Consider the following 25,126-nt stretch of genomic DNA (forward strand, 5'->3'; position numbering starts at 1 on the left):
TATGCCTCAGAAGATTGGAGACTGACAAAAATTAGGCTTGGGGTGGAATAATGATTGTGCATTGAGCATTGACTCCCCTATACAGAATTTTATTGTCGTTAACAACCATTTGATCAATAAATATGAGAGATGCCCTCACAAAAAAAAAAAAAAAAAAAAAAAAAAAAAAAAAAAAAAGGACAGACTTCCAATGGTAAAATAAATTAGTAACCGGGATGTAATGTATAGCATAAGGAATATAGTCAAGATATTGTAACAGCCTGGTAGGGTGATAGCTGGAACCTAGAATTATGTATATAAATGTTCTACCACTGTGTTGTACACTTGAAACTCATGTAATGTAATACTGTGTGTCAACTACCCTTCAATAAAAAATAATTATTAAAAAAAAAAAAAAAATCCTTATAGATGTTTAAGCACATTTATGATCATCCCCTAATAAAAATATATATATTATTTTCCTAAAAAAAAAAAAAAAAAAATTATGAACTTGTATCTACGAAAACTTTAAATGTAAACTCTACCCCTTATATGTACAGGAAAGAATAAGCATGCCATTAGAAATTATCTCAATTGACTCTAAGATGATAGTTATTTAATCAGGTACAATGTCAAAACATGATTATTTGCTGTTTCATAAAACAGCCCATATAACTATATATGTATGAATGTAGTCTTCCATAGACAGTGTACTCTCTTGAATTAGATCCATTTGTACATTTTACTCATCATTTGATCTTTGCAGACTGGCTCATAAAGTAAGAGCCTGAGTAAATTTAACATAAATTTGACTTTATAAAAATTCTAAGCTGAAATTCTTAAGAGAAATACTTTGATTCCTTTAAGGTATCTGAAGATTCAAAAAATGGTTATCTCCCCTAAAGTACATCTTTGGAACTATCAGTAACTTCAGGAATATGTGTTATAATAGGATAGTGTGTACCTGTTTCATAAAAATGTGATAAGAGGTCCTCTTTTTCAATAAAACGGCGATAGAGCCAATCAACAAGGTCATCTGTCTCCAGAGGCACATCTTTAATTGGAAAGATCCTATTGAGAGTTAGAAAAAAAAGCAACAACTATTTTAATTTAGAAGTCAAAATCATTCAGAACCACAGCTTAGCTTTGATGATTGAAAAGCTAGAGAAAGTTATGGAATCACCTTTTGCTTTTGCAAGGGTTAGCTTCTTCAGCTTCTCAAGTCATCCTTTTTTTCTAAATTGCTATTGGTTACACACAGAGTTTATTTAGTCATTCACTCAAACATTTAGTAGCCTACATGTTAAGTCCAGTGATAGATGCTGAAAACATATTAAATGATCCTGTATCTACAAATTATTATTGAGAAATACTATATCTTCCCCTGTTCGTGGGTTTCAGTCATACTTAGATGAAGTTTTAAAATGCAGCTACTTTAGGACACATTTAGAGTCATCAAATGCTAGGCTAAATAGCACATTATAGCAACGTGCTTTTGGTGGGAATGTCTGCAAAGCAGACAGAATCGTCCTAAATGATTGGCCTGTGATTCACTAATTATACCAGACATACTGGCTTCAGGAGCAGGGGCAGCTCTTACTGATTGGGAGTGGTTGCTAGAACACGATTCTGAAGATTCTGCAACCACATCCTGACTCAACAGGAAAAAGACTGGGGTCCTCCGTGATTCAAATGCCCTGGGAGTGAGAACACAAAGGGGCAGCATGAGGAACTTGACCTGGATAAAGTTTCTTTTCTGTTTTCCAATTGTGTGTGTGCAGCCGTGGGTGTCTGTGTGAATGTTTTTTTCCCTTTATCAAAGGTATAAAGGTACACAGTTTAAAGTGGGCAAAAGGTTTGTTTGAAAAATGGCCATCCCCGCCCCTCTGCCCTTTGTTTCTCCCTCCCGGGGAGGAATTTTTTACCTCTTTTAGCCAATTATCTGGATATTTATTTATCTCCATGTCTGTTCTTCAGTTTCAGGGCTTATCTATGGGCTTCCCACTGTGGAAGACGAGGACTAAGCTCTTTCCTCTCCCTACTACACATGCACATCCTTCCCATCCTCCCAATGCAGGTGTATGGGAATTTTCATTAGCACAGTCTTAGACATTTACATTATTATAATCATGTAAAGATAATCCAAGCTAAGCCACAAAGTAAATCATGGCTACTATTCCCTTCTGGCCCAATTTCTGTTCTCTCTGGACTGAGTGACTATATTGTTTTCTATATATACATAACTAATGTAACTACAAGCTCTTAGCCAATTGTCTAGAATCAATTCTCTAGATCAGGTCTGCAAACTTTTTCTTAAAGGGCCAGATAGAAAACATTTAGACTTTACAGGCTATGTGGTCTCTACCATGGCTATTCAGCTCTGCTTTGAAGTGTGCACAGAAGCAGCCATAGACAATGTACAAATAAATGGGTGTACTTGTGTTCAAATACAATGTTATTTAAAATTTTGGGCAGGATTGACCTGTGTTCTAGATCTTATCCCAAGGCATTTGTATGCATCAGACGCTCTTTCAATTTCATCTTCCTGAAGAAATTTCACCTGGACTCTGGCTTTGTTGCCTGTGACTCTCGTCCTGTGAAGGACCCTTTACTATTGCCTTGGTGATTCTCTGCTCTCCTAAAACAGAGTTAATGTTCTCACTTCTCATGTCTTCCTTTCTCTATTTACGCCACATTTACTGGAACACATACTCCAGCAGTTTTTGGAGAAAGGGCACTTGAAATCTTGCATTTCTGTTAATGCCTTTTTTTCTGTCCTCACACCTGGTTAATAATTTGCTAGATATAGGATTCAGGGTTGGAATTCATTTACTTCCATCTCTGTCTTTCTGTCCTCTTTTCTAAGAGATTTTTTATTTAATGTCTAAATTTTTTTTTTACTGAATTTGTATTTATTTAATCATATTTGTAATTTCTAAGTGCTCTGAGTGTTCCTTTTTGTACTATACTAATACTGTTTTATTGTTGCAATATCTTATCTCTTTGAGATCTTACCTATATGAGAATGGTAATGGAAATTTTAAAAGATTCACCAAAACTGAGAAAGGGTTCATGAACTCCCATGTACTATTAAGATTTTTGGAAACTATACTTCCCCTGCATAGTTTCTGTTCCATGCTCTGGAAAAACTGTACTCAAAGACTTTTATTGTCTTTTTAATAACTATAGGATCAGTGTAAATGTCCATTCATAGGATAAAATTCCCGAAGTGAAATTGCTGATCAAAGGTTTAATGCGTTAGTAATTTTAAAAGATGTCGCTATAGTCTTCATAAAGGTTATGCCAATTTATATTCCACTAGCAATTAATGAGAAGGTCTCTCACAGAAAGCTTTTGAACCAGAGAATAACAGTCCGAAGGCTCTGACTGAGATGTGGAGAACAGCTTAGCAGTGTCTCACAGCGGGGGTATGCCAACTTGGGGACAGATTCTTGGGGACGCATCCATGAGTGCTCTTTAAGAATATAGTTATTTGGTTTTTTCCTTTCAATTTTAATCTTAATAAAAACACTCAGAATCATACAGATGGACGTCTTATAACTAAGTACCACAACGGATTTCAGTGCCTATGTTTATAGTCATTGTGGCACAAGGCAGCACTACTTTAACACTAAAACAGGCAGGAACAGAGAACAAGGGCATATGTGAGGGCAAAATCTCTTTTACCATCTCTTAAAATCTGAGATTTCACTTTAGCTCTCCCTGTGACTTGTAATAGCCATTAAAATAAAACAAGAGATGAGTTCTGCTTCTTGTAATTGCACAGTTCACATAACAGTTATAAATTCTAGACAAAATTCAAAAAGTAATTAGTAGAAGGCACTGGAGAGTGACTAAAAGCAAGCAGATAATGGAGGAGGTAGACAAGTGGTACTTGGGTGAGTTTTCCATTTTTTATAGCTTTTTACCTGAGAAAAGTTTCCAGTTAGTGCCATGCAGAAAGGCTAAAACTAATATAGAAATAGAAATATATAGAAATACCTAGTTTTGTTGGTTGAAGAATCAGAGGCCAGAGATTAGGGCTACGAGAGCAGTTGGAAAGTGAGGAATCCCAGAAAGAAGTAAAGACAAAGTAGGAGCCATGACTTCTGCATATAAACCCCACTCAAATCCACGGGTGACCCTGAACTGTGTGTGCATAGGGCAGAATCCAAGCAGAATAAGCCCCATAACTTTCAGCCAGCACAGTTCTGGGCACAAGGGAGGTCTCCAGAGCTAAGCAGGAAATTGTGACTCTTCAGTAAATGTAACCATTTGTTTCCTCCAAATTAAATATCCTTAAATATGTGGATTTTTAGGGAAGTCAGTTCACTTAATCATGATACTAGGGGAATGTTTTAAAATTAAAAATTAAAATTTAACAAGCAGATTTTTTTAAATGAATGGCATTACAAATTACTGACTTTTTACTTTGAGATAATTTAATGCTGTCTTAAGACAATTTTGCAACTTTTGAAACTGTTCATCTCTACCACACTGAATAGCAGCCAAACGGTTTGGGGAGTTAATTGCATTATTTGCTGACTTCTAAAAATGTACTATTTCTGTAAATGTAAACTTAGGCCTAATCAGCCTAAGGATAACTTAGCAAAAGCCATAGGGCTAAAGAATATCTGAAATAGTATTTAAACATTTTTATAAGGAGAAAGGTGACATTAAAATAAGGCTGAATTAAATAGAGGAAGTTTGGGCTTACGAATTGTACTCTTGAAAGAAAGTAGTGAGGATGATGAACTATTTAAATCAGGGTGAGGTGGGAAGGGGGCTGGGCTTCAACAGGAAACCCACCCTCCTATCTGCCCAAAGTAGCTTGGACATTCTCTTGCTGTAGGAGGCAGCCAGGAGGGCAGTCAAATGCCCCAACCAGGGCAGTCTACTTCTGTTACTCTGTTTGATTATCAGGGGATTAAAATATTAAAACAACGAATCCCCTGATATGGCAAAATATCAAATGCACTGAATACCAGTCCTCCTGGAACCAAATAAAAGGAGTCCTTGTGGAACATAGTAAGTAACGGGAACAAATCTTTCCCATACCAATCAACAGTGATCCAAATAAGAAACTAGCTCCTAATTTTCAAAATCCAAATTCTTATTATCAGTAATTTATAATCAGCATTTGCTCTTAGTGTTCTACCAAAATCTGCAGAATCAGATTTAAGAGTACTTTCAAAAAAGTCACTATACTTTCCACAAAAAAATTATATTTTCCAAAAATTACATAAAATGTTAGTAGCTGGCAACCTCTATAAATCTGAGTTAGAACATTTCCGTTTTCGTGCCACCACGATTCAAAAATAGGAGCTAAGAAACAAAATGGCTAAACCCTCAATTCAATTATGCCAGTCAAGAAGCTAATAAGCACTAAACTGAAGAACATTTTGAGATAAACCGTTCCTACTTTTAAAAACCTAATAATCTAGCAAAAGGGACAAGAAAAATAAATAATCTAAAATCAGAGGCTAATGTTGTACAAGGAGTTTAAAGAATTTCTGTGTAAGCTTAAATGAAAGGTGTTGTGGGTCCACTTATGGTGCAAGACACATAGGAAAGGCATCGCTTGAGTTGGCCTAGAAGAGGAAGCAGGATGTCAAATTTCTTCTTTAAATTTTAAAGAAGTAACAATGTGCATATGGTTTTCAAAAGTCAGAGCACCTCCAGGTTCACAAGGGGGAATTAATGGCCCTCTGTTCTCTCTCCTCGGGTCAGGTGCCCGGACACAGCCCCTGCCAACCCTCTCTTGCTATTCTGCTCCATATTGCTCATGAACCTACTAATATGACTATTTCTAAATCATCCAAATGAACATTTATTCATTGACTCCCTACAGCGGAAGATAAGGATTTGGCTCTCACACCTGTGTCCTCTTCTCCTTTGTTCTCCTCCCCTCCTCCTCTCCTACCCAGCCAACAGCTCCTCAGCGCCAGCTCTGTCCTTTGTGACTATGCTGATTGGTTTACATTCTGCTTATCTTCTCCTGTGCCTGTTTCCTCTGCAGACGGTGCTGTACTCATCCTTGCATACCCAGTGTACATCAGTGGGAACTGGAGTTTGCTGAACTGAATTAAACTGAAAGCAATCTGCCAGTGTGAAGCTCGGTGAGGTGCCATCTGTAGACAGCCATCAGTGCCACGGCATAGTTGGCTGACACCGTCGGAGCTAGTGTGACAGGAGCAACTCGGAAATGCAGAAACTGCTTGTCACCAAAAATAGATTTCTGGACAAGAGCAGACACTGCCAAATTTAACATAACAGAATATCTCCCAGCATTCAATTTCCAGAAGTTTTGCTTTGAGCCATTATCCTGAGGTAAGCTGTTCAAGTGTCATCCTCAACATACTAAAATGTAATATTTATAGCTTCCTCCTGGATCCAGTAGAATGGTTAAAGAAAACCCATTCAGTCATCTGAAAATAGAATTTAGTGACTCAGATATAAACTTTTACCCACTTTAATACAGGAATAACCCAAGGCTTTAAGGTAGGGTCATACAGGAGAGAATTTTGAGGTACACTAATGTCTGTGTAGAAAGGGACCTAGCAAATACACAGCCTGTGGGCCTCTGCCTCACTCACAGGCAGGGATAACTGAGCGGGTACTCCCCTTCCCTTTGGGCCCCGTGCTTTATAATGGGCAAAAGCTGTAGTGACCCCACATGCCACTTGAAAGCATGAACAATGAGATGGCATGGTTTAGGCCTCACATTTTTTTATGGTATCTTTATTCATGTTATGTCATTTGAGACACAGAAAGACACCTGACAAATACTTGCTCAATGAACTGAACAATCCAGTAAGGAAAGCATGACCTTGGTACATCTGCTTAAGAGAATCACTATTACACTTTCCATGAGTCTAATGGCTTTTTAAAAAATTAAGACGTTATTGTTTTAGAGTAGTTTAAGGTTCACAGCAAAATGGAGGGGATCTCGCTAGTTCTTCCAAATTGTCAATTTAATTCTTCAACTAAAAGATAAACAGTGATCATCAGTGAGAGTTATGCTTAACCATTACTCAAACTAAAACTCTGGGAATTTATTTGGGGAACATAGTATTTACAACAAAACAAAATTAAGTTAATGAAATTAAAAAGCTTTTTGAATACTAGTGGCAGTCACTGTGTTTGATCTTGAAGAGACCAAGAGTGAGAAAGACACGGTAAAACTCCAGAGGGCCAAGGAGGTGGGGCGGGGGGTAGTTCTTCATTTCCAAAGCTGATTATAGCTTTCCAAGTCATATTATGTCCAGATTCATATATTGAAAATAACTTAGTAAATCAGACTTAGAGTTATGCTTTTGGTTCTTTATTATGTTAACAGTAAAAGCTTTCTTTCATGTAAAACTTCTTACAAATATTTAAGAATAAATTCTTACAAATATTTAAGCATATTTTCCAACTAGAGGATGGAGACTTTATCATACTGAACATGGTGATTCACCTCTTTCAAATCTGCAAATTCATTACAGAAATACAGAATTTAATCCACAATATAGTCAGACCTCAATTAAGACCACATATTTAATGCTTACAGCATCTTGAATGGTGCCAAACTAAAATGTTTTATTTCTTATAAAAAGGGGAAAAAAAGTGCTGGTACAGAGAAGAAAAAAATAACTTGTGGGTGGTGAACATTACACAGAACTAAAAACTTCAAGATTAAATTTAATGTGTAACTTTTCATTTTCCAACTGGAGGCTCTTGATAGTGACTGATAACTACACGTCTAGCCTTTTCCAGGGAAAATCTAGGTCACAGAGGCAAAGCCATAGAAAACAAGAGATGATAAGAAAAGCAGAAAGGAAGAAGAGAATTATCAGACAACAGAAACAGGATTAAAAGAGAAATAATTATAAACAATGATAGAGAAAAGCCCTAGCATTAAAAAAAAAAACTAAAGTTAGGACACTGTTTCTTTCTGCTGAGGAAGAAAAAAGCCACTTTTATCTCAAGAGATAATCTTATTACCTCACTCCCAGATGAATAATTTTCAGGCTGAGGCCGGGGAAGGATGGTGGTAAATCTCTAAATATGAATCATTAGTACCTAAGTGTGTACCAGCTGGGTATGAACCACTTCAGAGCTGCTCGGTCTCGGCGGGAAAGGTGGCCTTGAAACATGGTCCCCATTATGTTGAATAACTGGTTTTTACAATATTAATTTTATTCTACTTTATTCTAACTTTTACACCAAAAGAAGCATTTTTATAGAAATTTAAGCCTCTTAAAGCTCATTTAATTATGGATAAAATACTAAAATATGAAAATCTCGACTATCTATATGAGTATTTCAATATTCCTGATATCTAAAGGGGTAAAACCTATCTGGTGTTATTAAATGGTATATATTTTAAATGTGAACTTATTAAATTCTTCTAACGGGCTGATGAATATGCTTTTGTTGCAATTATTCAAATGATGGTTAAACCAAAATTCTAAATGGTATGGGAAATTTTTTCAATTAGTATCTTAAATTCATATTGTGGGGAAAAAAAAAAGGCTCAGCTAGTACAATGAGAAGTAAGATGCCCTCCCCAGAGGTATTTGCTGTCCACAGCTGAATACCAACTAGATGGCAGCCACTATGCTGTCTTTTGCGGGGTGAGAGGGGAGAGGCATCAATTACTTTTTGGATTTTGTTTAAAATCCTGCATGACAAACATCAAATTATACTATAACTAGTGCTTTATTATACTGATTTTAAGATGGTCTCAATTTCAGAAACATTAATATATAAAAAAATATGCATCCTAATTAGTGAAATGTGGTATATGATTTCTCGCTTATTGTGTTTTTCAGAACTTGATTCTGGTATCTAAAAGTGACACTACTTTTTCTCTATGGGATGGGCTTTGAATATCACCTTTATAATTACCAAACGTAAGAAATATAATTAGAAAGTCATCCTGGATCCATTGTCACCCATCGAAGGTTTTCAAGGAAGACTATTTGAGGAGGAATAAACAGCCAATAAAGAGATCTGGAGGTAGGAACACACTAAGCACTTTCAAGGACAGAAAGAAAACCAGTATAGGTACAGGGGAGCAAGGGGAAGCAGGAGATGAGGTCAGCAGAAAGGAATAGGTCAAACAGGGCCTTAGACACCATTGTAAGGCTCCTGGCTCTAGATGGGTGAAGCCATTATGGGATTCTGAACCCAGGATTGACATGATCTCTCAAATATTTCAAAGGCCACTCTGGATACCTGGATGTTGGAAATAGACACTTAAGAGGGACAAAGGTAAAAAACAGGGTGACTATCCACTTCTAGGAATTTACCCTAAGAATACAGCAGCCCAGTTTGAAAAAGACAGATGCACCCCTATGTTTATCGCAGCACTATTTACAATAGCCAAGATATGGAAGCAACCTAAGTGTCCATCAGTAGATCAATGGATAAAGAAGATATGGTACATACACACAATGGAATATTATTCAGCCATAAGAAGAAAACAAATCCTACCATTTGCAACAACATGGATGGAGCTGTAGGGTATTATACTCAGTGAAATAAGCCAGGCAGAGAAAGACAAGTACCAAATGATTTCACTCATATGTGGAGTATAAGAACAAAGAAAAACTGAAGGAACAAAACAGCAGCAGAATCACAGAACCCAAGAATGGACTAACAGTTACCAAAGGGAAAGGGACTGGGGAGGATGGGTGGGAAGGGAGGGATAAGGGTGGGGAAAAGAAAGGGGGCCTTATGATTAGCATGTGTAATGTGGTGGTGGGGGACCCAGGGAGGGCTGTACAACACAGAGAAGACAAGTAATGATTCTACAGCATCTTACTATGCTGATGGACAGTGACTGTAATGGGGTTTGTGGGGGGGACTTGGTGAAGGGGGGACCCTAGTAAACATAATGTTCTTCATGTAATTGTAGATTAATGATACTGAAAAAAAAACAACACAGGGTGACTAGTTAGCAGGTCATGCAGTGCTCTAGGAGCTGCTAGAGGTGACGGCGGCCAAGACCAGAGCGAGAAGAAGCGGTCAGACCCAGGAAGTATATCTGAATATGGAACCCAAAGGATTTCCTGACTGAGCGGATGTGAGATGTGAGAGAAAGAGAGGAGCCAAAGACGACTCAAGGTTTTTGAGCTAAGCAACTGGAAGGATGGAAGCTGTCATCAGTGACGAGATGGGGAAGGCTACGGAGGAGAATGGATTTTTAGGAATCGCCATAGTGCTGTTCTAGAGGTGACTGTTACATATCCTACTGAAGAAGTCAAGGGGTCAGATACAAAATTCTGTTTAGTATATTCCTCTGAAGAATGTAATATTTTATTTAGTCATTCTTCTAGTGATAGATATTTAGGTTATTCCCAATTTTTTACTCTTGCAAACAAATGCTGCACTAATATCCCTGTTTTACTCTGGGGCATGAAGACTCACGTAGAAATGTTATGTCACAGAGGACTTAAGACACTGCCAAGTTGTTCTTCAAATTGGCTGCACTAATTAGTGTGTTGTTTTCCCTACAACCTCACCAATACTTAATACTGATGAGCAAAAAGTAGTATTTTATTCTATTTTGACTTTCCCTCATCTTTTCATATATTTTGATTTCAATGAATCATAAAGTCATTTATATCCTTGGTCCATTTTTCTATTAGGTTTTAAAATTATTATTGATCCGTAGAAACTCGGTTATATATATGCTTACTATTAATTCTTGTTATGTGCTTTTCAACACCTTAACTTTATGGTGTCTTTTGCATACACCAGTTTTTATTTTTGATGCAGTCAGATTTATATTTTTTCTTCATGATTTAATTAGTTATGATTTTTGTGTACTGCAAGGAAGGCCTATCCTGCTGTGAGGACATTAAGAGCTTCCTATATTTTCTTTAAATACTTCAGAGACTCACTGATGTTGAAATAAAAATACATCTGGAATTTATTGTGGGATATGGTATAGGGTGAAATTTTAATTATGTTTTTCACCATATTTAGAACCAATGGTCTGTATTTCATTTTTTGAATATATAGTATGTTTTTTCTTTAGTGATAATGTGGTGCCTACTCAATTATACACAGGTTTCCAAACAAGTATGGATTTTCTAATCTCAATTATTGGGCCCTACCCTTATGCTACACTATTTTAACCACACTAATTGACAACTTGTAGGAAGAAATCCTCTGTTTCATTCATCTTCAAAACTATCTTAGCTCTTCTTTTATCTTTACTTATCCAGTGGGGTACAGGAAAGAACATGGAGGAAACAGCATCTGCTGTAAATGCTATGATAGGCATGTGGGGTTTAATTTATAGGTTTGAAACTTTCTATCATAAAAAGTTTTGAAGGGAAAAACTATTTCTGAAACTAGAGCCCCTAAAACTTATAGGAACTTGGAACTTTTTTGTTTTGTTGTTTTAGGAAGTAAGGGGAAAACACAAAAAGGAAAAACCAAAATGACATATGTTAATCACAAATATATTAGGTTTATGCATAAAATAACTAAATATTATACTATGTTTTTAAGTGTGGATAATTTTTCTGAAGTTTTTTTCTTATCTTTTTGGCAACCACTCTTGCTATTCAACTGTAATTTTAATAATACTCTCCAAGCTAACATTAGAAATAACAGGTTAAACATACATGTATTATAAAGGAGAGAGTTATATGTATGTTCTAAGATATTTAGCAGAGTTATTTAAAGTCAAGAGAATAAAACCTGAAAAGTTATGATCAATAGGGAAATGGGTAATTAAATGTATCCACAAACTAGGATTTTGGAAAGTCACTAAAAATATAAAGACTTCATAACAGTATTTTAAAATACTTATAAAATTTATAATCTTAACACCTAGTTCATGTGTATTATAGGCTTAATGTTCATTAAAATGCTATGTGGGACAAAGTGGAACACAAATAACTTTTATGCATATTACAACTACAGCTACATTAAAAACATACATAAGAAAAAATATTAAAATGAGATATAAAACAGAAATTTTATGTGAACATGATGGGAGAGATTTTTTTCCCCTTTTATGAAATATTTTTCATAGCTAAATGCTTTTATTTTTAAAAACAAATTTAATTATTTTACGAAGTACACAATAACAATATCTAATAACATTAAAGAAACTGAATTCTTTAACCCTAAAACCTAAAATAGTGTTTTAACATGTGATCAACAAAAATGAGAGATATTTTATGATCATTTTTTCTACTAATCTTTGGAATCCAGTGTGTATTTTTCACACTTACAGATCATCTCAGATCACACTAGGCACATTTTAAGTGCGCAGTAGCCATATATGCTAGAGGCTGACATAACTGGACAGTGCATGTCCAGACAGCAAGAACTTTAGAATTTCTACATTCAGTAAGTATTCCATTCTACTGTATGCCAGTATTGTTCTAGGAATATTAACTGAACAAAACAGGTAAATTATCTGCTGCCATAGGCACAGGGAAAACAGACATCAGTGAGCAAATCATTAAGATTTCCCACAGTGATTGAAGTTTTAGACAAAGATGCTAAGCTCCACCCTAGTCTTAGATTTCACTAGCAGTTCATTTTAATATCAGGTTGCATAATTACCATACTTATTGCATAAACATGAAACCTGAGGTCTAAATAATGCTCTATCATTTCAAACCTGTCAGATTTGTAGAAGCCAAAGGTGATTACTTTGAGACAGATGTAGGAATAATAATCTGTTATATACTAAAGAGATTGTAATCTGGTAGAACCACTTTGACAACTATTTGATTATACACAGTAATGGTAAAAATGCACATACTCTGTGATCTAGCAATTCTACTTCTGGGCACATACATATCCTACATTACCTCTCACTTACAAGGATATGCTTAGTGAAACAGATGTAAGAGGTTCATTGTGACAGTGTTCATTTCAACAGCAAAAAGACTGAGAAAACAAGTGTTGACAATAAAAGAAGGACTAGATAATATGTGACAGTCATGTGATGGGGATAGATTAGTGTTAGGAATTTATGTACTTATTCATTTATGAGTTTAAATGAATGAAAGAGCCACAAATGTAAAAATAAAAAGATCTAGTAATACAGACCAACATGTTGCAAAATGATGAACTATATATGGTTATGCACCTTTTAAAAAACACACAAAATAGTACTGCATATTATAAATGTATCTGTGTAATGAAAGTATTAAGACAGGAAGGATACACAACCAAATTAATGATGGCAGTAGCTTCCAGGGTGGGAGAGAAGGGGTTTGAGACTGGGAAGGGGATCAGTGGGAACTTAACTTTACTAGAAATGATTTATATCTCTTATTAATAAAATAAATCCTGAAGCAAATATGTCAGAATGTTTAACATTTGTCCATTTTTGCTAGTAAGCATAATTTCTTTAAAATATTCATTAAATATTCCTTTTCTGAATACCTATCCCCCCAAATTGAAAATAAGTTCTTGCCCGAAGCCCCTAATTACTGACTTTTCCCAAGTAATCAGAGTTCCAATGAAATCTGACACAAAAGCAATACCCCTGCTTTTAGTATGATCTATCAATGCCACTACACTCATGGTTGTATCTTTTTAAGAGTTTTGAAATGAAAATACAAGCTGCTGCTTCTGCACGAGAGGATCATCTTTGCTAGCTCACGGTCTTCATTTGGAGTGAAGCAGGCATTTATATTAAGGACAAGAGTTACTTTCATCCTTATGTACATTCTGTCCCCATATTAAAATCTAATCACGTTTAATTTTCCTATTAACTTCTTGACAGCAACACACTGTGCCCATTACATCTTTAATAGGAATAAGCTGTCTTCCAACAAGACAGCATATAAAGGTGGTGTGGGAGGAGGCTGTTCTATCAAATGTTTCTCATAGTTAAGCCATGGTTCCCCTTTTAGAACAAGATTTACTTTTGAAAAAGATCAATAATGTAGTTGCATGCATACTAATAAAAAATATTTCCCTAGCCAAACAATATAATAAGGATTAAGAAAAGACATTTTTTTCTCTTAAAGTAATGAGTCAATTAGATCCAATTCATGGGGAATGCTAATTTACTAATACTAGATTTATCCATAATCCATATACACTTCATATAACTTAATAATAGTATTTTATTTTGTAAGGTACTTTGTGGTTTTAAAAAGACTTCATCAGTGTATCATTTGGTGCTCAAACAATGCATTCACTGAAGCCAGGGTGACTTTATGCTGGGCGGCCTGGGAGCTATGTATGCAGTGGGCTAACTAATTACAGCAATGTGATCTCAGTATTTAATCCCCATTTACCAGAAGTTTTCTAACTAAACTCCAAACTCTTGCCTTAAAATTTTGACTTTTGAAAGATAACAACACTATATGTAGGATAGGATCTGATACATAATCATTTTACAAATTTTTACTTTCTCATTTATTTGGTATTTTAGGGAAGTACTTCAAAGCATATAATAAAGTATATATATACTTGGGGTTCATCTCTTCCAGAAATCCTAAAAAATCAACATAAGCCTAAAAAAGTAAGAAGTAAACTGACCTAATTAATTAGCAAAGTGATCTCGATACTTAATCACCATTTACCAGGTTTTTAAGGAATAAGCTTCAAATTTAAGCCTTAAAATTTTGACTTTTGAAAGATAACACTACCTATTTGTGAGATAGGATCTGACATATAAATGTGTTACAAATTTTTACTTTCTCATTTATTTGGTATTTTAGGGAAGTATTCCACAGCATGTAGTAACATGTATAGTTAGGATTCATCTCTTTCAGAAATCCTAAAAGTCAACATAAGTCTAAACAGAAGTAAACTGAGAATGTAGAAAACTGCTATTGGAAGGAAAAACAGTTTATTTCAGAACATTTAAAGTAAGCTATTACTCTTCTATGCTTTTTTCCCCTAAACATCAGTAGAGAAACTTAAAAATCTAGAACATTCTGCTTCACCTTCTGGTAATCTAGATAGTCTTTCCCTATTTAAATAAGGACTAAATGTTCTCTAAGTACTTAATTTTGCTAACACATTATGACTGGAGTCACTTTGTAGGGAAAATACCTTTCTTGCTCAGAGATCTGCATACAGTTAGCACAGTATGTTCCAGTGAGGTACACACAGAACAGGTACTAGAATTTATGTGGCTGCTTTGACAATGCTTTCCAAAAAAAGAAGAGGTGCCTTAAGGAAATAAAAAATGGCCCAAACACTGATTAATGTTAAATGAGTTATGCCAACTGTATTGTTTCCCAAGTGAACTCTGATGGTCAGGAACAATACAGCAAAACGGAGCACCCCAGCTACCCAGAGGCATACTGTGGCTCTCAGCAGGCCCAGGACGGACCACACAAGAAGGGCAGTTCCTGCCCTCCCGGATATTTGCCCTAAATATGACAGAACTACTTCACATATACAGAAACTTATTACAGATTTAGTATTTATGAATTGCTAAACTTCTTAACCTGTTTATACTTGGAGTTTCTCCAAGTACAGTATTATGTTTGTTATGTTTCATTTAATTATTACCACCTCCAATTTGCTCTGATTTGGTCTAAAATGATTTATCCATATTAGCTCCTTTTATAAACTTCCACTATTATTTCTTTTAAAACAGAGATATTAAAATACACACAATAGATTCAGTGGGATCTGAGAGGCGCTGAGCATAACAGAATAATTGCTTTCTGACTCTCACATGTATACTCTTCTAGATTGTACTGAAAATAACTAGCACAGTACTAACCTGCCCAGCTATACCACCATCACCAAGTGATCACACCAATAAATTCATTAAGAATTGGGGTTGCTTTATATTTTTAAAAAAGGTTAAGAAGAAAACAAATACTTTCTACATCATGTAACACAAAATTGGCTTGCACCATATGGCTTAATAGCAATGTTCTGGGTAAATTATACTTCAATGCAGGAAAAAAAATATATAAAGTTTTAAAAAATCTGCCTATCGATGAAGATAAGCAAGTAAACATTAAGCAAAACTACTGTTTTTCTGTGAACTTTCTAATTTCCAGATCACCTTTTCCTACCTCTCTGGGTACCTATTTCCCACTTCACACAATCAATGCTAATACCAAGTTTTTCTTGCCAACCTCCTCACATTAAAAGAGAGAGACCTAACCCTAGCTATTTATACTATTCATATTTGTGCATATATGATTTCTATTGTTCCATTTTAAGTCTCTTATTCTAATTGGAAACATTTCATCCTTGTTTAAATTTTTAAAAATATGACCAAATAACTGGCACAAGAACAGATCCATAGATAAATGGAACAGAATAGAGAGCCCAGATATAAACCCACACATACATGGCCAATTAACATATGATAAAGGAGCCACGGACATACAATGGGGAAATGACAGCCTCTTCAACAGCTGGTGCTAGCAAAACTGGACAACTACATGTAAGAGAATGAAACTGGATTACTGTCTAACTCCATATACAACAGTAAATTCGAAATGGATCAAAGACCTGAATGTAAGTCATGAAACCATAAAACTCTTGGAAGAAAACATAGGTAAAACTCTCTTGAATATAAACATGAGCAACTTCTTCATCAACATATCTCCCCGGGCAAGGGAAACAAAAGCAAAAATGAACAAGTGGGACTCTATCAAACTAAAAAGCTTCTATGCAGCAAAGGACACCATCAGTAGAACAAAAAGGTATCCTACAGTATGGGAGAATATATTCATAAATGACATATCCGATAAGGGGTTGACATCCAAAATATACAGAGAGCTCACACACCTCAACAAACAAAAAGCAAATAACCCAATTAAAAACTGGGCAGAGGATCTGAACAGACACTTCTCCAAAGAAATTCGGATGGCCAACAGGCACATGGAAAGGTGCTCCACATCACTAATCATCAGAGAAATGCAAATTAAAACTACAATGAGATATCACCTCACACCAGTTAGGATGGCCAACATCCAAAAGACAAAAACAACAAATGCTGGCGAGGATGTGGAGAAAGGGGAACCCTCCTACACTGCTGGTGGGAATGTAAATTAGTTCAACCACTGTGGAAAGCAGTATGGAGGTTCCTCAAAAAACAAAACAGAAATACCATTTGATCCAGGAATTCCACTCCTAGGAATTTACCCTAAGAAAACAGGATCACAGATTAAAAAAGACATATGCACCCCTATGTTTATCGCAGCACTATTTACAATAGCCAAGATATGGAAGCAACCTAAGTGTCCATCAGTAGATGAATGGATAAAGAAGATGTGGTACATATACACAATGGAATATTATTCAGCCATAAGAAGAAAACAAATCCTACCATTTGCAACAACATGGATGGAGCTAGAGGGTATTATGCTCAGTGAAATAAACCAGGCGGAGAAAGACAAGTACCAAATGATTTCACTCATATGTGGAGTATAAGAACAAAGAAAAAACTGAAGGAACAAAACAGCAGCAGACTCACAGAACCCAAGAATGGACTAACAGTTGCCAAAGGGAAAGGGACTGGGGAGGGTGGGTGGGAAGGGAGGGATAAGGGGATTAAGGGATATTATGATTAGCACACATAATATGGGGGGCCACAGGGACAGAAGTATAGTACAGAGAAGCCAAGTAGTGACTCTATAGCATCTTACTATGCTGATGGACAGTGACTGCAATGGGATATGTGGTGGGGACTTCGTAGTAGGGGGAATATAGTAACCACAATGTTGCTCATGTAAAACCTGAGCATAAGTTTGTATATCAATGATACCGTAATAAAATATATATATATATACATATATACATATGTATATATGTATATATATAACCAAACAACTGGAGAGTCTGAAAAAAAACAATCTAAGAACAGGAAAAAAATAAAAGGTAAGGAGTACCATGTTTGTTTACTTTAATTTCAATGATATTATTCTTGGTAGGAAAAATTCAGGATAAACAATAAACAGATTATTTTGGAACTGAGAAAGATGACGGGGAGGGAGTATAAAAACAGCCAAAAAACCCAAACAAACAAAAAAACCAAACCTTCGTTCCCAGATGGCCTAGAACAATAGTGGAGACCTAGTCAATCTGTGATTGACAGCGATTAGGAGCTGCCAAGGACGTGGCCCACTTCCCTCCTCACATCTTCTTCCAAATGCTCCAAACCATCCTTACACCGAGACACCTCTGTCCTCTCTAGCACCTTCATTTGCTCTCCCTTTCCCACCTGAACACAGGTCCTTCCTTTTCCCTATCATTGGTTAAACAATGAACTCTATTATTCTGGAAAGAAAAGAAAAGTGTATCTCTGCACCTACCCCAAGACTCCTAGAACGGGTGTTAAAAATAAATAATTGGGCATAATTTGTACTTTAATTCATATTTCGGGGTATGATTCTATATCATAATTTAATCTCTGCTAATCTCACATTTTAGAATTTTCTTTATTATTTCTATGTCTGATAATAAAATTTCTATAAAAATGTGTTTCTGAGAAGCTTCAACTTTATTAATAGAAGTACTTTTCTATATGAAACTAATCATTTCTCATCTTCTATCCACTATTTGGTTTTGAGTCTTAAATCAGGGGTCCTTAACTTTTAAAAAAATACTTAATCTATTTGAGAACGGAGTGAAAGTTCTGAACCTTCTCTATGGAAAATTACAAACATACACAAAATTTTACATAGAGATTCAGTTAGAAATTCTCTGAGGTCCATCCGAGAGGCCCAGGGTTAAGAACCGCTGCTTCCAGTGAACTTAAGAGCCTTGCACTTGCTCCTGTTAAAATAATATTGCTAAAACTGGACATTCTTTCTATTTCTAAAACCCCTTATGATTCCATGCATTTTTTTCTGAGTATCTATAAACTAAAAAACTAAAACTTGTATTTATTGGTTAAAAAAGAAAAGCAAGGTCAACTATAATAACAGAATGCTTATATAATTTAATGTTTTCTTGTCTCAGTTCTTTTCAGGTTTGATGTGCTAGGATGATTTACCTATGTCCAGTGCTAATACAATCTATATGTGTACAAAACATACAGCCAACAGCCTTATCATTCAGGCTTGGGCATTAGAATTGAGCTTTATTTAGAGATTATAATTTAAAAACTTACTGAAGGTTAATAAGTTTCATATATATGAAAATAAAACTGTTCCTCAAGAAATTCTTCCAAGGCCTGTCACACTGCCTTGTACACAATAAGTGCTTAATAAACTAAGTAAAATGGACAGCATAAGTGGAATGGAGTTAGAACAGTCATCAACAATTACTTTCTTACACACGAACCTCATAATTTATAATTAATTTTAATCTGAAATATGTTACACATCAGAATCAACTGTAATTTTATAGTCATTCCTCACACATCAAAAATCCAAACTGTCATATTTAAAGTCGTAAAATTTAAATCTCAAATTATACCAGCTCAAACTACTTGTAAATCTCTGGAAGTTTACACATATGAAAATATGCTACTATATATTCTCAATGGGCAAGTAATTTGAGTAGTGTTCCTCTTGAATTGAGAGCTTTGTGGCAGATGGGATTTTCCTTGGAACCAACTGCTCACGTAATTTCGCTGTCATGAATTGAGATCTTTGGCCAGTAAACAGAATAAAGTTTATCTTTATTGATCTATCTGTCCAGGCCTTATCATTCTTATACTTTGATATAAATAGATACACACATTTACATTCTTTTAAAAAAACGAAATTTACACTAAAAGTCTCAAGAAGCTAAGAAAGAATCTTCAATATTTTTTGCTGTTGTTTATGCAAATGTGCATAGGCATATTAAACACTGTAAGTCATGGCTAAATTATAAAATCTTACATAATGATATAAAAACCAATTCCATTGCTATTAATAAAAATCTACTTAAGTCAAATAAGTATATATTAATCCTTAATGTTTGCCCTTTAAGATAATTGCTTTCATTCAAGAATGTCAGGCAACCAAGTAACCATGGTGCCTCTAGAATGCCAGTTTCAGAGACTTTTCTCATTCAGTGAAGGTAACTGCTTCAAATGATAGTTTCATATTAAAAACTCAGTATAAAAATGATTTTGAGCCAACTGTTTTCACTATTGCTTAGAAATTTTTAACATTAAAACTTTTTACTTAACATTAAAACATTCATACTGTCCTGAGATAGTACTTTATTTGGGATAGATGCTCAGTACTCATGTAGAATTCTTACCTATAATGTACATGTGTAATTGTTGGTTTCCTGTATCCAAGGATCCAGGTTTGAATATCTATGGGTTCAGCTTTGGGATAAGCTATGGTTGTATCTATTATCCATTGGAGGCCTTTCGATCTGCTGTCTGAGAACAAAGAATAAAATGACTTAAAATTGGATTGATTTTTATATTATTTACAGCAAATAACATAGTATAGATTAGCTGAGGAGTTAGAACAGTCATCAACAATTACTTTCTTACACACGAACCTCATAATTTGTAATTAATTTTAATCTGAAATATGTTACACAGCAGAATCAACTGTAATTTTATAGTCATTCCTCACACATCAAAAAGCCAAACTGTCGTATTTAAAGCTGAGGTGTATAAAGCCTATCGATATACTTTTTGCTTTAAGAAAATAGGATGAACTTTGGTGTTACTATTCTATGTGATGCAGTCAGGATGAAATTAAGCATTTCCTATTATATTATGAAACTGCTGAATCTCAAACAAATAAACAAGTAACAGTGCTATAGTTTATTGGACATACATCACTCAAGCATTCAATACAGTTATGGACTACCCAGGTCTAATTTATATATTATTGCTCATGAAAACTGGCCTAAGAAAAAGTCAGAAGCTGAAGTATCACACCACAAAAGAGAAAAGCAGATCTAAAAACAAAACAAACCCATTTACTAAAAATAATACAATACAAACATCAAGATTTGTGAAACTTGGGAAACATAAATACTTGAATAAGGCAGAAAATTTAAGCATCTTATTTACATACATCATCATCAGTTGCTCCTCTTGTTTAAAACAAAACAAAAATCCTCCCATCACAGCAGGAGTTATGTACAAATAAAGCAGTACAGGTGTCCACCCTCCGGTAGGAACGACAGGTAACAGAGTGTTATTGTGAGAGGCAGCAAGCAGGTTCGTTTCCTTCGGCCGTCTGCACACTGTTCCCATTCCCAGCATGGAGTACAAGGCTGAGAAAGAACTGAGAGGGGAGTCCTCACAGGGAATGCTGAAAACCAGGCTAACGTGTAATGGGCTATCCTTTGAAGTACTAAAAGAGCATTAAAAAGATAAAATTAACAAAAACCACATGATCATCTCCATAGATGCTGAAAAAGCATTTGACAAAGTTCAACATCCATTCATGATAAAAACTCTCAGCAAAATGGGAATAGAGGGCAAGTACCTCAACATAATAAAGGCCATCTATGATAAACCCACAGCCAACATTTTATTGAACAGCGAGAAGCTGAAAGCATTTCCTCTGAGATTGGGAACTAGACAGGGATGCCCACTCTCTCCACTGTTATTTAACATAGTACTGGAGGTCCTAGCCACGGCAATCAGACAAAACAAAGAAATACAAGGAATCCAGATTGGTAGAGAAGAAGTTAAACTGTCACTATTTGCAGATGACTGATACTGTACATAAAAAACCCTAAAGACTCCACCCCAAAACTACTAGAACTGATATCGGAATACAGCAAAGTTGCAGGATACAAAATCAACACACAGAAATCTGTGGCTTTCCTATATACTAACAATGAACCAACAGAAAGAGAAATCAGGAAAACAACTCCATTCACAATTGCATCAAAAAAAATAAAATACCTAGGAATAAACCTAACCAAGGAAGTGAAAGACTTATACTCTGAAAACTACAAGTCACTCTTAAGAGAAATTAAAGGGGACACTAACAGATGGAAACTCATCCCATGCTCGTGGCTAGGAAGAATTAATATCGTCAAAATGGCCATCCTGCCCAAAGCAATATACAGATTTGATGCAATCCCTATGAAACTACCAGCAACAATCTTCAATGAACTGGAACAAATAATTCAAAAATTCATATGGAAACACCAAAGACCCCGAATAGCCAAAGCAATCCTGAGAAAGAAGAATAAAGTAGGGGGCATCTCACTCCCCAACTTCAAGCTCTACTATAAAGCCATAGTAATCAAGACAATTTGGTACTGGCACAAGAGCAGAGCCACAGACCAATGGAACAGACTAGAGAATCCAGACATTAACCCAGACATATATGGTCAACTAATATTTGATAAAGGAGTCATGGACATACAATGGCGAAATGACAGTCTCTTCAACAGATGGTGCTGGCAAAACTGGACGGCTACATGTAGGAGAATGAAACTGGACCATTGTGTAACCCCATATACAAAAGTAAACTCAAAATGGATCAAAGACCTGAATGTAAGTCATGAAACCATTAAACTCTTGGAAGAAAACATAGGCAAAAATCTCTTAGACATAAACATGAGTGACCTCTTGAACATATCTCCCCGGGCAAGGAAAACAACAGCAAAAATGAGTAAGTGGGACTATATTAAGCTGAAAAGCTTCTGTACAGCAAAAGACACCATCAATAGGACAAAAAGGAACCCTACAGTATGGGAGAATATATTTGAAAATGACACATCCGATAAAGGCTTGACGTCCAGAATATATAAAGAGCTCACACGCCTCAACAAACAAAAAACAAATAACCCAATTAAAAAATGGGCAGAGGAACTGAACAGACGGTTCTCCAAAAAAGAAATACAGATGGCCAACAGACACATGAAAAGATGCTCCACATCACTAATTATCAGAGAAATGCAAATTAAAACTACAATGAGGTATCACCTCACACCAGTAAGGATGGCTGCCATCCAAAAGACAGAGAACAACAAATGTTGGCAAGGCTGTGGAGAAAGGGGAACCCTCCTACACTGCTGGTGGGAATGTAAGTTAGTTCAACCATTGTGGAAAGCGGTATGGAGGTACATCAAAATGCTCAAAACAGACTTACCATTTGACCCAGGAATTGCACTCCTAGGAATTTACCCTAAGAATGCAGCAATCAAGTATGAGAAAGATCAGTGCACCCCTATGTTTATCGCAGCACTATTTACAATAGCCAAGAATTGGAAGCAACCTAAATGTCCATCGATAGATGAATGGATAAAGAAGATGTGGTACATATACACAATGGAATACTACTCAGCCATAAGAAAACGGCAAATCCAACTATTTGCAGCAACATGGATGGAGCTGGAGGGTATTATGCTCAGTGAAACAAGCCAAGCGGAGAAAGAGAAATACCAAATGATTTCACTTATCTGTGGAATATAAGAACAAAGGAAAAACTGAAGGAACAAAACAGCAGCAGAATCACAGAACTCAAGAATGGACTAACAGGTACCAAAGGGAAAGGGACTGGGGAGGATGGGTAGGCAGGGAGGGATAAGGGGCGGGAGAAGTAGGGGGGTATTAAGATTAGCATGCATGGGGGGGTAGGAGAAAAGGGAGGGCTGTACAACACAGAGAAGGCAAGTAGTGATTCTACAACATTTTGCTATGCTGATGGACAGTGACAGTAAAGGGGTTTATAGGGGGGACCTGGTATAGGGGAGAGCCTAGTAAACATAATATTCGTCATGTAAGTGTAGATTAGTGATAGCAAAAAAAAAAAAAAAAGGGCAGTTCCTGTGTGGTAACCTCCAATGAGTTCTACACAAGAGTATAAAGGGCATATAAAAGTGTAGGCAAAGGGTCTGTTTGTGTTTATACAGAGGATCAAAGCCTAACTGGGCTACCCCGAAAATGAACTAAAGATACGATATGAAAAAGAACTTCCAACATCTGCACTCTCTGGAAGACTCATGCCAGAAGATGATCATCAAAAAACCCCAACAAAGATCCACGCACTGCTACAGCTGTAGATGCACTCATCCCACCAGTTCCTGGACTTGCCATGGGAGTGAGGAAGGAGATATCTAAGCTGGCCTGTGCATACAGTAAAACAACAAATTTGACTGGATCTATACTGTTGGAACTCAATCAAGAATTAGGAGAAGTGCAAATTGTAGCGCTCCAAAATCTTACAACTACAGACTATTTACTGTTAAAAGAACATAAGGGATGTGAACATTCCCCAGGAATGGGTTGTTTTAATTTGTCTGATTTCTCAGACTGTTCAAGTTCAGTTGGACAATATCCACCATATCATAGATAAGTTTTCACAAATGCCTAAGGTGCCTAACTGGTTTTCTTGATTTCACTGGAGATGGCTGGTAATTACAGGTATGCTTTGGTTATGTAACTATACTCCTATTATGTTAATGTGTGTGCGCAATTTAAGTAGTAGCTTAAAACCTATACATGCTGAAGTTACTCTACAAGAAGATATGTCAAAGAAATAATCAATCTTCCCATGTTTTCTGCCGCCTGCTACTTCTATAGCTTTTCTTCTTCCTTCCTAATTACAACCCTTAAATAGAATTCGTGCCTCATATCAAATTTACCAAGTATCATAATTCTTCCAAGTGGTAAAGATACCTCAAGACAAATGCTGGGCATAGAAGCTACAGGGCATAAATATGCAAAGAAGTAAAAAGCTAACCATTTCAAACAATAAGGCTTCTCTCTCACTTACCAACTTTACATTTCCCTGTATGGCCCCGGAAGATGACTGGTTAGCCAGAGATGGGTAAGATTCCTCAAGGGAGGAACAACCTAAGACAGGCACAGTCGCAGGGGGGTCATCAGGTGAGAAATTGGGGATCAACAGAGGTGAGGCTTAGAACCTCACCCCCCCTGTTCTGAGAGAAATCTTCTGCATACGTGGATGTTCTATTGCCCTTGTCTAGCTTGGATTAACACATAGTCTACAGGCACACACCTGAGCATCTACATTTGCTCTCTTACAGCACTAAACTACGTTTTCTACCTTTATCTTGTATCTACCTACCACTTCAGCATTTTATTAAAAATAATAATAATAAAGAGAGAAATGTGGTATCCACATATAAATCAAGTATAAAAATCAAATGAGTATTCATATTTGAACTGACTGTTTATAGTTCATAATGCATGAACAGAACCGAAAGTTTCTGTGATGACTGCCCTTGTACTGTTCACCATGTAACTTATTCACTATGTAAGAATTTGTTCTCCATGTAAGAACTTGTTTGTTATGTTTCAGAA

General features: G+C 35.9%; 1 protein-coding gene across 7 annotated transcripts in view; it reads right to left on the bottom strand.

Annotated features, from left to right (window-relative positions):
- The window catches only part of LPGAT1 (lysophosphatidylglycerol acyltransferase 1), an 84,729-nt gene that overhangs the window by 15,956 nt on the left and 43,647 nt on the right, over nt 1–25,126 (bottom strand). For 5 of the 7 annotated variants that reach the window (XM_036912475.2, XM_057507993.1, XM_036912473.2 and 2 more), the window contains 2 exons: nt 20,131–20,257; nt 944–1,050 (listed from right to left, as the gene is read on the bottom strand). In XM_036912475.2, coding sequence (XP_036768370.2) covers nt 944–1,050; nt 20,131–20,257 — 234 coding nt within the window. Of the gene's footprint in view, nt 1–943; nt 1,051–1,174; nt 1,224–17,811; nt 19,528–20,130; nt 20,258–25,126 lie in introns of those variants that run through there. The other 2 variants (XM_057507994.1, XM_057507992.1) reach the window with 2 other exon arrangements.

The sequence above is a fragment of the Manis pentadactyla genome, chromosome 9 (assembly GCF_030020395.1).
Source record: "Manis pentadactyla isolate mManPen7 chromosome 9, mManPen7.hap1, whole genome shotgun sequence".
NCBI lineage: Eukaryota > Metazoa > Chordata > Mammalia > Pholidota > Manidae > Manis > Manis pentadactyla.